We start from the raw sequence: 12,945 nt of genomic DNA on the forward strand, positions 1-12,945 counted from the left end.
CAGAGTTGAGACACCCGAGAATAACTCGCTGCACATTACATGCACACCACCAGAAAGCCCGAGCCCGGCCCGGGCCCGACTCAAAAAGCAGACGCCGTGCCCGAGCCCGGCCCGAGCCCGTGAAAAAACTGTGCTACCCGGCCCGGCCAGGCTCACGGGCCGGACCGGGCTCGGGCTTTCGGGTAAGCCCAAGCCCGTGCAGTGCTCTAAAGCAGAGTCCTCAAGTCCAAACCTGAGTTGTACTGATAGCTTTCATGCTTGTATTTTAGTGGGAAGTTAGGCGGTATACAGATTGCCGATGTTCGCTGGTCTAGTCCGGGGACAGAGCAACATGAGTTCCAATGCAGAACTTCTTACTGACGACGAACCGCTCGTGCCTATGGCCATCCTCCCTTGCACACAATTGAAGCACTGCTATCTTAGAAAAACAAATTAAGTTTCAAACATTGTCACTGACCCGTGGAAAAGAGAGAAAGACGCAATAAAACGCAAGATAAATGAATGTTGAAAGATTGTGAGTACACATGCTTTGGAACTGGAAAACCGGTGGCCGTGGCCCACCCGATGGCACGTAAGCAGTAGTAACACTGCCTCATTATGAGTGGACACTTTCGGACGTTTGATATGTGCAGGACGCGCGTGGAAGAGCCATCAAAAAGCAGCGCAAATGATACGTGGCTCCTGTTTTTAACTACGAGTACAAGCTCATTAGGACCACATTCTGGTACCGAAAGCGCGTGATAGCCAATGCATCATTCTCACTAACTTCTTGTTTAGGTAGCCATTACGACATATGCCTGTTTTATAAATATTCATGCCAATCATTCTTTGTCTCATTCTTGACATTTTGTGGCAGGTAGGTAGGCCGCTACATAGGTTCCTGTCTCGCCTCGCTTTAGTAAAAAGAAAAAGTGTCACCGATGGTGGAATCAAACTTCTGCCCTCAATCACAGCAGCCCAATGCTCTAAACATTAGGCCACAATCACACTTTGTTTTCTTTATTACATGGAATTAAGACGTAGAGGTCTGCAAAGCTCAAGCATAACCAGCACTTAGTATTCAGGCAAACAAACACATGCATTCAATAAAATAACCACTCTGGTGGCTTATCTTGTGCCGCACACACACTACGCCCATACGATGCAATTTCACAGTAAAATGACCTTTTAGACCTAGAAGTTTTGGCCTGCCTGTCACCCATACAACTTTGCCAAAGAGTATGTAGTCCCAACGGAGAAAACATGTCATAGGGAGGGCCGCCAGGGTCTTTAAAAGTACAAAACGTATTGAGTATGGTGTAACATCTATATATGTTTTCAGTGTCCATTGTCCCAAATGAACACGACGTCTTTTTAACCTACAACACACTGGTGAATAGTTTCATATTTAGAACATATTTGGCAGTTAGTTGACCATGGCACAAAACAATCTCTATCATCCAACCTGGCTTTAACAGGAATGGTTCTTGAATGCAATATGAAGTAGAAGCTATTTGATGATGATGATGATGTGTAGTGTTTAATGTGGGGCAAGTTCGAGAGTATGCTGCGTGTCCACCGTCACAGTTGGGACAGTGGAGCGTGCCACTGCAGTTGTCGGATGCGTGTTCGTGTTCGCCACATTTCGCACAGGTCAGTCGGCCTCGGCAGTTTTGCGAACCATGGCCATATCGTTGACATTTGAAACATCTTCGGGGATTTGGGATGTAAGGTCTGACTCGAATTATGGTATATCCTGTTTCTAGGGTTTCCGGTAGCTCACTCGACGCAAAGGTGAGAATCAGATGTTTAGTTGGAATATCCTGGTTGTCCCGCTTGATCTTTACCCTTTGCACTTGAATCACGTTGTGTTCTTTGCAGCCCTCCAGGAGCTCTTCCTCACTGAGGCTTAAGAGATCTTCATCAGAGATAACTCCTTTACGTGTGTTCATTGATCGATGCGGGCTAACAGTGATTGGCACATAACGGAATGCTACCAAATTCGTGAGTGTGCCATGCTGTTGAGTGTTTCGAACCTCCAGAAGAAGTCGCCACTGCTCATTTTCGTCACTTTGTAACCAGCACCTAGTGTGTCGGTGAGACATTTGGCCACAGTGAAAGGTGAAATGGTTCTTACTGTCTTTTCAGGATCTTGACTATGTATCACATGGAAGCGGGGGAACGTTTCTTTGCGCTGGCTCAACAGTTGAAAAGTTTCTTCGGTGCGTCCTCTTTTAAAAAGAGGACGATCATGGAGTGGGGGAATGACGTCTTAGCCATAAAGGACCGATTTTATTTCGGCAGCTAGGCCAGCCGCCCACCACCGAGCCCAACATGGGGACGCTACAAGACCCGAAGGAAACGCAGACGCCAGCTGTACGTAGCTACTATAACCTAATATAGAGTACCCAAGGTTCGATAAAATACACCAGGTTAACACTTGCTGCCTGGAAAAATTGGAAGTAAGAGGAAGCGAGGAGAGGACAGGAAAGATTGAAAGTAATAGATAAAGACAAAGATTGAAGAGAAGTGCAGAAAAAGGCAACTACCGATTTCCCCCGGCTGGGTCAGTCCGGGGGTGCCGTCTACGTGAAGCCGAGGCCAAACGGGCGTGTTGCCTTCGCCGAGAGGCCGTAAAGGTCCAAACACCCGGCGTCGGCTCAACCCCCAGGATCCCCTTTTCCCCGGACACGGCTAAGCCACGCACATTAAGCGGGGAGGGTCCAACCCTCATGTGCTCGGGTCCGTGGTGTCGCAGCACACCAAACGCCAGCTGACGCAGATGCCCCTGCGGGGAGAAGCAATTTACACCAGGTGGAATGCACATTCAGCTTATGCATCTTAGCGCACCTTGATCTTTACATCGGGCCCCTTATTTAGGCCACAATCGCATGCATACGTATGTCATTCACAAGCGCAGCCAGCTTTTTGAAACGCTGGCTACGTAGAAGTAGAGCCTTGGAGTTAGTGGCACATACCCACTCTGGGGGATTGGCCAAGAACCGGGTAGCTTGAAATAACAATGAGAAAGGAGATTTGTTCGCCCTGTGCCCCTTCCTCGTCTTCTTTCCTTGCGACAGCTCACGTTCTGAGGCGGCGGGTTAGACTGCACAATCCTTGGGATTGGTCCACCTTCCTCGGTCCATTCCTCGTAGCACGCCACGTAAAAATTGTGTGACGTTGTACAGACTTCATTATCGCCCAAATGCAAATGCAATCGTCGTTTTACATACACCACATAATTTAGCATACGTTTGCAACACGTTGTCTCTGATGACATCACAATGTATGTTTCTCTCGTTTACGCTCATCTGCTACCTATCTGGTAACAAACAAGTGCGTGTCGTACGCTGGCATCGAACGGCTGACATAGAAATCATGCCGTTGCCGCCATAGGATCGTCTTCAGCATGGTCGTTGTCGTGCAGCTGTCGTAAAACACACGTGCGCTCACAACCCGCACACACAAATACTCAATGTACACAAACACTTTGGTCCACGTGGTATCACTTTGCGGAAGCCCAAACAATGCTAGATATACAATATAGCTGGGTGCCTGCAAAGTGCTTCGCATAACAGCGATTCCCACAGTGCGTGAAATCTGCACAAATTTCGTTTATTAATTTATCAAACTTGGGAGCCTATTTGAATTACTAAATGCAAAACAATGCATTTTGGATCTGACACTTTCAGAAAAATTCCTATCGGCAGCTTTCGGGCTGAGCTCCTAACTTATTCGCTAAATGAGTGGTAATGGTGCAACATCTAGCTCCAGTATAGCCAAGAAAAACCAGGGAACCGCTTTTGTTACTCATTTGTGAGGCGCTTATGTTTTGCATAACCTCAATCACCCACAATCCATTTCTGCGGAGCTTTTTTCTGTCTTTCTCCGAACGTGTCCGTTTATATTAAGGGTCAGAATGGGTGCAGTAGGCTTGAATATCAGTGCTCATTGCTTTCAAATGCTGTTCCGTTGTTAGTAATGCTTTGTGATTTAACCGTATAAGTAAACCTTCATAAAAGTTTTATTGCATTAGACTTTCTTGACATAGTGGATAGCCAGCTTGCTTTGGAAGAAGCTACTTGGAGTGAAATGCCCATGAGCTGCTGCTTTGAATTCAATAAGGTTAGCCTATTGGCTGATGATCGTTTCAGGAATATTGTTCCTAAACTTACATAGTAAATGGTTAAATAGTAACCTAAATAGTTAAACAGTAAATGGTTTGGAAACGCAGCAGTGATTTCATAATAATATTGTTTTTTCATTTTTTTCGCACAATGTTCCCGCTGTAATTTATTTGCCTTGGGGTCATGCTTACATGTGCAGGGAATATCGCAGCTGCGTGATCAAAGTTAGATTACTGCATTTCTTATATATTTTGAGAATACAATAGCGCATTTACAATATATTTTTAATTAATTAAAATACTGACGACAGCGCGAGCAGACCACACAAATACGTATTTCAGGTTTGCCCATGATGCAGTCCGGTATGCGCCGGCTCGTAGATGCCAAATCAATCATCTCTCAAAAATCTGCACAATAACGAGACTGCCGATGTTTGATTTACCATTTATGACGAGATTCTCGATGCTGCTGTTCTGAGCAAGGCCTTGGATAACTGCTGCCGATAAGTTCTGCATGTTTTTGAGCTGCAACATGAGTCTCCGCAGTTTTCCCGTAGATGCAAGGTAGAAGGCCAGAGCTGATCTGGCCTGAGGGGAAAGGCTCGCACAGAAATGGAGATCAAGCCAGTTGATGTGATCACCACTGTCACTGACCAGCACCCGACATAAGTCGTGGAGGGAAACGTTGTGCAGAAAGGCGGAGTACAGCTTTCCATCGGCTGGCATGTCGTTCCACCCGGAAAGCACGGAAACAACAGCAGCAGCACCGTGAGAGAATATGCACCTGCGGCGCAATAGAGCTTTTTGGAATGCACAAAAACCATGAATACTCCTTATTCAACAGTGAACAGGGTAACAATTGCTGCACAGTACGAGATTTATGCACCGTTGTTACTGATAGCGAAACCATCCTCGGTGGCAAGCTGATTTAGAAGAGTACTAACATCAAATTTGAGTGTTTTTTTATGAATCGCTGTTGATGCAGTGCATAATTTACCCCTATATAAGTCACGCGCCAAAATAATTACATCACCCTATACATCGACAATAACTAAATAGGTGCGCCATCTGCGCCGTGTATTCGCGCAGCAGGTGACATTACATGATAATAGGCGACCACAAGGTAGCACAAAGTTCTGATCAGGTGTCTGATATATTACTGTACCATCGGAAGTTATTACGTAATTTGGCGCCGTCAAATTGGTGTTTTCCTTCCATCGTTCTAAATTAAGAGAGTTCTGAATTGTCTGCAAAATTGATCGCTAAATTGTTACAACACATTTGCATCTGCGGCTGGTCAAACCTTCGGCATCTGTTCAGTTCAAAAACCGTCCACTATAAGTATTCACTCACTTTCCAAATATCACCTTGTGGTTAGCCGGTGCGTCGTTAAGGATGCCGCAAAATAATACGGGGTCGTCGAGAGAGCTCTCCCCGATGTGGAGGTTCAACCGCTTGTCCCCAATTGCCTCTGCGAGACAGCGAATTTCTTGCAGCGAGAAGTGCCAGTTTACAGAGAGGCGATGGAGGGACCTCGTCTTCTTCAGGACCTTGACAAGGGCCTCGACGTGTGGCCTCGCGGGAACCTTTTTCATTGATTGCACAGACAAGTCAATGGTTGTGAATGAGCCGCTTTCAAGAGATAAAAGAGAAATAATAGATTAAAGACAGGGAGGTTAACGAGATTATATGCACGATTGACAAACACGTACTATAAATGAGAAACACACAAAGAGCAATGCTATTAAAGTCACTAGAGCCGACGTCCGTTTGGTCCAGGGTCCAAGGAATACTGTTTCCCGTGTGGGAATGCTTGTTCAATGTGTCAAACGTAGTGGAGAAAAGCACAGGTTTGTACACACTCAAACGAGAACACTCAACAAGAAGGTGCGCAATTGCCTCTTTGAACCAACAAACTTCACTGTGAAAAAGTTTCCTGGATTACTGGATAAAGCTGATGATAAAATGTTACCACCCTAAGTCCCGTATTTAGAAAACGAGAGAGCTAGAAAAGCGGACAGTTCGTAATACAAAAAGTCTGTTATATCATGTAGGCTATGTAGTGAACAATGCTGACTCCTTCCGTAATTTACAAACCGACATGGGCAGGAGTCACTAGACTGCTTCAAGAGTTCACGAATGCATCAAAGGCTGAAAGGGACGTGAGGAACAGATCCTACAAGTACAGATCACCGCGCTACATAAGATATACGAGAAAAGACAACACACTCGTCACTGCTTACCAAGCATCTTCCATACCTACACCCCTGTGGTTCTTTTTTATAGTAGACGCAATTTTTAAAAGGCGCCTGTGGGAGATAGCATAATCTTAGTCCTTGAGCTTAATTACTCGAAGAGGCGGACTACGCACTGAATTGGAACAGAAATTACCCGAGCAATTGAAATGCATAATCTACTCATGCACGAACTTTTACTAATTAAGTTTTTTTACAAAAGACTTTGTGGCACATATTCTAAATTATGAAATGCATCAGTGTCCAAGTTAACTTTGTGCTTCAATTCATAAAACAGCGTTTTGTTAAAAGTTAAGTGGAACCCGTGACGTCAGTGGGGGGAATACTGCCCCGGGTGCAGCGTTCAGGGGGGTGCAGCTTGGCAGTGAGAGGGTGGTGGTGGTTAAATGACAAAGTATTATTCGTCCAAAAAACTAAGAGCTGCCGAGAGCCTTTCGCCCAACAGAACAGCGGCACTATGAGCTGACTACAGAAAACAAAAGATAATAGAAATTTATTAGCGGAGTGCCTTCAATAAAGCTTAATCATTTCGTTTGCTTGAAAACGTAAAGTTGAAATGAAATATGCATCAAAGACGTCACCGCTGAGAGGTACATAAAATGCTTCACAGATAGACCCACGTAGCGCTTTTTATAACTGGCGCAGAAAAACTTCCCCACCGGGGCCGACTGCGCTAGCGAATAGTGCAAGGTAGCATAAATTTGGGCTTCAGTTTTCTTACGAAAGCTCTTTAAAAGGCCACGCATCCTGCTGAGAGTTCTTCTCCACCTAGTCGCCTACTATTTCTGGCTCGTCTTCATTTTCGTCTCCTTTCCAGTTTCCTCCTTCCTATCTGCTGCTTTCAATTTGACTTAAGAAATGCAGATAATATATCTTCAATATACCTATGCGGATACATATGCAATGTGCACCGCACGTGGCTATGCATAGACTGTGCATACACTGGGCTTACACATGCGTCACACAGATATTGATACAAATCTTCCTACATGATCAAAGTTTGCATTTCTCGTATTTCATGTACACGTTTATTTTTTAATGTTAATATGTACAGTCCCAGCGGAAAAGGATCAGCACAAGTGACAGGTGGCCGGGGCGGCACATTCGTTTTTCCAAAGCAGGGGTGGCCGTCAGAAAGCGTGTCGTGATTTTGTCGTGTACTTCTCGTGAATGTAGTGACGCCACTCAGTGAAACAAAGCACATTTTTATTCCAAGTTTGGCGGCGCGTGCTTTTGCATTGAAATGTCCGCTTGGGGTCATAATTTATTTTGTATGCTGCATTAGACTTCCCCATGACCCACTTGACTTTCTGAACGAACTTCCAGCATACGTTAGTCGACATCAAACACCTGTTTTATGGTAATTCATAATTGACAGAGAAAAAAAGAAACAGCGCAAGGAAAAATATGCACGACCCGTTCCAACTTGCCCAGCCCTCAGTTCTTCAATGGTTGGCGATTTTAACTTTTCAAATGTCAAATGGGACCGTTAAGAGGCTTCTCCAATTGTTAGCTGGAACACTAGTATTCCTAATATGTTATTTACCCATGAGTTGATCTAAATCGTACACACTCACACAGGCGAGCAAAGATTTCGCTACTCTGTTCATCATCCAGTATGTTGTACTAGAAAATTGTCCAATACTCTAGTGTCCTTAGAACAAGAGTTAACCGACCCCATTGTGTCCCTTCGTGAGAATAAAAACAGTTCCATTGCTTCCAATATTACTCGCCTACCAACGATGAATTATATTGCAAATTTAGGAATCTGCCTTGTTCATTTGAATATGGACATCTACGTCCTCTGGCACAAGTGCAAAGAAACATATGCCAGCACTGGATTAGAAATTTTGCACCGAAAAGCGGAAAAGAATTCACAAAGCAATGCCTCGGATGTCGTGCGGCATCTTTCAGCTTAGGTCTACAGTTTAGCAATTGAGCATAGCACAATAATAAATTCAAATACAACGGTGCGAACCTAGTGTTGCGGAGAGAAAAAAATGGAGAAAAGGTGAATTGGTGAAACACAGTCGAACAGTGTTCATCCGTGCCATGTATATGAACGTACTTGAAAATTTTAAGAAGTTTTATGGACTCGCACCTGCAGCAGAAACACATCATTTTATTAGAACACTTTTCTCAAAGGAATAATTCAGCCGGCACTCTCTCCGGACTACACTGAAGTTGCAAATTGTGATCAACTGATTGAGCTCGCATTCAGCTATAATTTGACTTAAGTCGTCTCAGCTTGCACTCGAGTGAGTCAAAGTGGTTCCTCAGTGTTTGACTTAGTTGTGTGTCGCCGTTTCTCAACAACTATGATAACTGTGATATTAATGAAGGCCTATCTGATCAGAAAACGATTATAATGCCTTGATATGTGTCTCCCAAAATGTGTCGTGCCAGCACGATAAAATTATGATTTTAAACTTGAAGGCTGCAACTGAACTAGCTCTATTAGAACACTTGGAGCAATTATTATTCGTTTCTGGATCTGTATAGATCATCTGACAGTGCTGAAGACCTGCATAAAATGTTTCAAGACATGGTAGCATTGTGCACACAATTTATCTCTAAGCGTTATAAAAATGCAAGGAAAAGAAACCCCGGGATAACTCGCAAGATAATACACGCTAAAAAAAGACAACTTAAATGGAAACGGAAGGCATGCACACTTAGTCAAAGCTTTGAAAAATAAGATGCATTCACCGTTTAGATAAATACCTTAGGCATTATAAATACAATTTCTATAATGTAAAGTTGAAACAATTTCCCAAAGATGGCCCGGACAAGTTTTGGAGGTACCTGAATCCACCAGCCAAGTTGTTTTGTGCGCACGCCCTTGAATGTAGCTAGAAGCGCGCAGGGGCTTTTATTTCTTTTTTCTCTCCAGTTTTTACGTTTGATCATGGTACCTTGCCTACTTTACTGATTATAAAGATAGGCTTTTTATTCAGGACATAACGATAACTGAAGAGGGTGTTCTGAATCTTCTTCCTTAAGTTACCACTACGAAGAGCCCAGGACATGACCAAATTCCTAATGAATTCCTTTGTAGATACGCCGAGTGGAGGCCTATCTGATCAAGCACATCAATGCCAATGACAAGGTGTATGGGGTGGGAGCTTACGAGATGCCACCGGAAATCATCGCCAAAGGAGTAATAAGAGGTGTCTCCTTGGAAGAAACGCAGCGAGATATTACCGCGGCAGTTATCACACAGGAATCCTACGGCAAACGCAGCTAAACGTCTCGGAAACACCACGAAGGTGATAGTCCTTTTCGACGGCTACAGAGTTCCGTCATACGTCCTATACAAAGGAGTGCTCACGCGATATTCTCTATACAGAAATCAAATGGACTTTTGGAAACAGTTGAACACACTTGGACACAGGAGCGATGTGTGCCCGAGGCCAAACGACAAACTATGTGCGGGATGTGGAACGCCCAACCCAAGTCAGGACCAGAAGTGTCAGCCAAGATGTCAGCTATACGGCATGGATCATCCCACGGCCGACAAAGCCTGTCAGGCCAAGTTCAAAAAACCCTACATCGTCAAGCAACGCCAATGGCTCCGACAAATGCAACAGCAACAGCAGGAGGAGCATCTCCCCACCACTGGGCCGATCGATTGCGGGAGGTCCAGATCCAGGAGGAGGGCAACGCCTGGGTCCAGATCCCGATCTCGGTCCCGCACGACGCCAAGAGGTCGCACCATCAGTCTACCGGACCAAACCTGAGAGGAGGCTGGACTCCATCCCGCTCCAGATCCCGGTCCAGACCAAGGGGCGACAATGGCCATCGAGGCGATCCGCCACTCGTGGTGAGCTGGTCAGAAAGAGGTTAAAGGGACGCGCCCTGGGTCTTCGGGGGAGACTGCGCATAATGTCAATGTAATTGCCGAGATCAAAAAAGAAAACGCTCAGCTTAGAGAAATAATATGGCAACTCACTAGGGAAATTCAAAGCCTTAAAAGCTGTACTGAAAGAACTGCCAGTCAAACACATTCCGCGGGTCTGGAGAGACCCGAGGAAATACCAGGTAATCGAATAGAAGAGGACAGCACCCCTTCGCCACTGAAAAGAAAAGCTCAAGCGTATAGTGACGAAACCGCGACGCAGAATTGAAACCTCAATCAAACATTGTCGGAAATACAGAAGGCAGTTAAAGAACAGACAGGGGCCACCAACAACCTCTCGCTTGCAATCTTAATGATCATGAATAGACTAGACAAACTAGAGGCTAACGTAGCCAATCTCAAGCCTAGGGCATCTCCGGCGCCTCCAGTCAACACCCTGGCGATCAGCACCGTGGGCAATTCACAATTACAGCAGGGCACCACAACAACGGCTGTCCCAACTAATGTCATGAGACGTGCCTCCTTCCATGCCCCTCCCTCCTCAATACCCAAATCAAAATAGGGAAGCACAGGAAAAAAAATTTCATTATTTGGCAGTGCAATTGTAGGAGCTATGAGGGGAAAAGAGCAGTACGGCAACAAAGCCTTAGGAGCAAAACTAAACCAGTTGTTCTAATTCTGCAGGAAATGCACAGTTTAGCTAAGCTATCGGGATATAAGGCGATCGGCCCCACGACCGGGGATAATAGAACTCAAACCACCCTGGTAAGGAAGAGATTGGTAGCAATCCGCCACGACACCCAGATCACATAAATCGAGCACATACTCGTAAAACTTCCCCCTAGAAGAAAAATACTTCCGAGTACGTTTATCCTAAATTTGTATAGCAATCCTGCGCACATACGACAACGCTTCCTTTCTCTCTATAAGGAGGCAGTAGTAATAGCGGGACCCAACGCCCTCGTCATGGGAAGAGACTTTAATGCCCCACACAGCGCATGGGGATACGAATACTCAAGAACCAAAGGCAAAATGCTATGGCAGGATATTCAAGAAACCGATTTAACTCTCATCACCAACCCCGACTCCCCCGCGCGTATAGGGACTGGCCTCGCGAGGGACACAACTCCAGATCTAACATTATTTTGCAACGCGGGTACCGCCAAATGGAAAAACACATTTGAAGATTTGGGGAGCGATCATCGTATAATAGAAACCACAATTGAAGAGGCGGTAGACGCAGAACTCAATAGACGACAGGTGAGATGGATGGACTGAGATAAGTTTCGCAAAGTCAGAGATGCCAAAAAACAAGTTTCCGTGAAGAATATTGCGCAATGGGTCAAAGACGTTATACAAGACGTCAGTGAGGCTACGCAAACGATCACATCAGATCCGCCCATAGAGAAGATTGATAGCCGTCTCGCGCACATGTGCGAGGCCAAACATTGCCTACAGAACAGATGGTGGGGGCAGAGGCACAATAGGAGCTTGCGCAAGCGTAAAGCCAAGCACAACAAGCAGATTGAAGATTATTGTCAGAAACTAAGCAAACAACAATGGAACAAAGTTTGCATGCTCTGGATGGGCAAATGCACGCAGGCCAGACAAGGCGCATGCCCAAACACGTGCTCGACCCACATAACACCAAATCGGAACATAGGCAAACCTTGCGTAAGCTGGTGCACGAGTATAAAGGCAGCGAGGAGGACTTTATCACCGAGGCTAGCAACATATATATCCCCATAAACCCCGTCATAGAGCACGGGCAATATACCGGAGGCACAAACGAGCTCCTAGACGAGGAGTTAACCATAGCCGAAATTAGGGCAGCGCTATAGAAGCTCAACACAAATCTGCACCGGGACCGGACGGGATCACCAACAGAACTCTCCGGAACCTAGACGATCAAGCAATAGAGAACATCACGCAATATATAAACGAATGTTGGGCCGAAGGCGTCACCCCTGCACAATGGAAAGATGCTAAACTAATTCTTATCCCCAAGCCCGGAAAACAACCCGATCTGTCGAACTTACTCCCCATTTCACTCACGTCCTCCGCTGGAAACCTGATGTAACACGCTTTATTCAATAGAATCAATAACTATCTTGAGGAGAAGGAGACCCCATGCTGGGGTTCCGCGCCAAGCTATCCACACAGGACGCCATGCTTTTAATCAAACAGCAGATTCTAGACAATAAAACAAGATTGACTAGGGTGATACTAGGATTACACCTAAAAAAATCCTTCGACAAAGCAGCGCACGCGCTATATTAAATCACCAAAGCCAATTAAGCATAGGATCGAGAGCATGTAATTATGTCAAGGACTTCTTAACGGACAGAACGGCATCCCTTGTAGCGGGAGAACTCAGATCTCAGGAGACACACATCGGTAGCGCTGGCACCCCGCAGGGTTCAGTAATATCGCTCATGCTGTTCAATCTAATAATGATAGGACTCCCGCAACGGCTGAACTCTGTACACGGAATACATTACTGCTTATATGCAGATGATATCACCATCTGGGTGTCTGAATGTAGCGACGGAGAGATAGAACAGAGACTCCAGGAGGCCGTCGACACGATCAAGGAGTATCTCGAAGGTACTGGCCTCGAGTGCTCGCCGGATAAATCCGAACTCCTCCTCTATCGACCCAAGCTCAAAGGCAGACCACCCAAGGGTTACAACCGGAACCGAGCCTACGAAGAAATCCAAATTCGC

General features: G+C 45.5%; 1 protein-coding gene across 1 annotated transcript in view; it reads right to left on the bottom strand.

The window, feature by feature from the left end:
• Window positions 1–12,945, bottom strand: part of LOC125942270 (uncharacterized) — a 73,646-nt gene that overhangs the window by 13,040 nt on the left and 47,661 nt on the right. The window contains exons 5-6 of the mRNA XM_049660436.1: window positions 5,459–5,691; window positions 4,549–4,889 (exon numbers count right to left, since the gene is read on the bottom strand). Coding sequence (XP_049516393.1) covers window positions 4,549–4,889; window positions 5,459–5,691 — 574 coding nt within the window. The remainder of the gene's footprint in view (window positions 1–4,548; window positions 4,890–5,458; window positions 5,692–12,945) is intronic.

The sequence above is a fragment of the Dermacentor silvarum genome, chromosome 1 (genome assembly GCF_013339745.2).
Source record: "Dermacentor silvarum isolate Dsil-2018 chromosome 1, BIME_Dsil_1.4, whole genome shotgun sequence".
NCBI lineage: Eukaryota > Metazoa > Arthropoda > Arachnida > Ixodida > Ixodidae > Dermacentor > Dermacentor silvarum.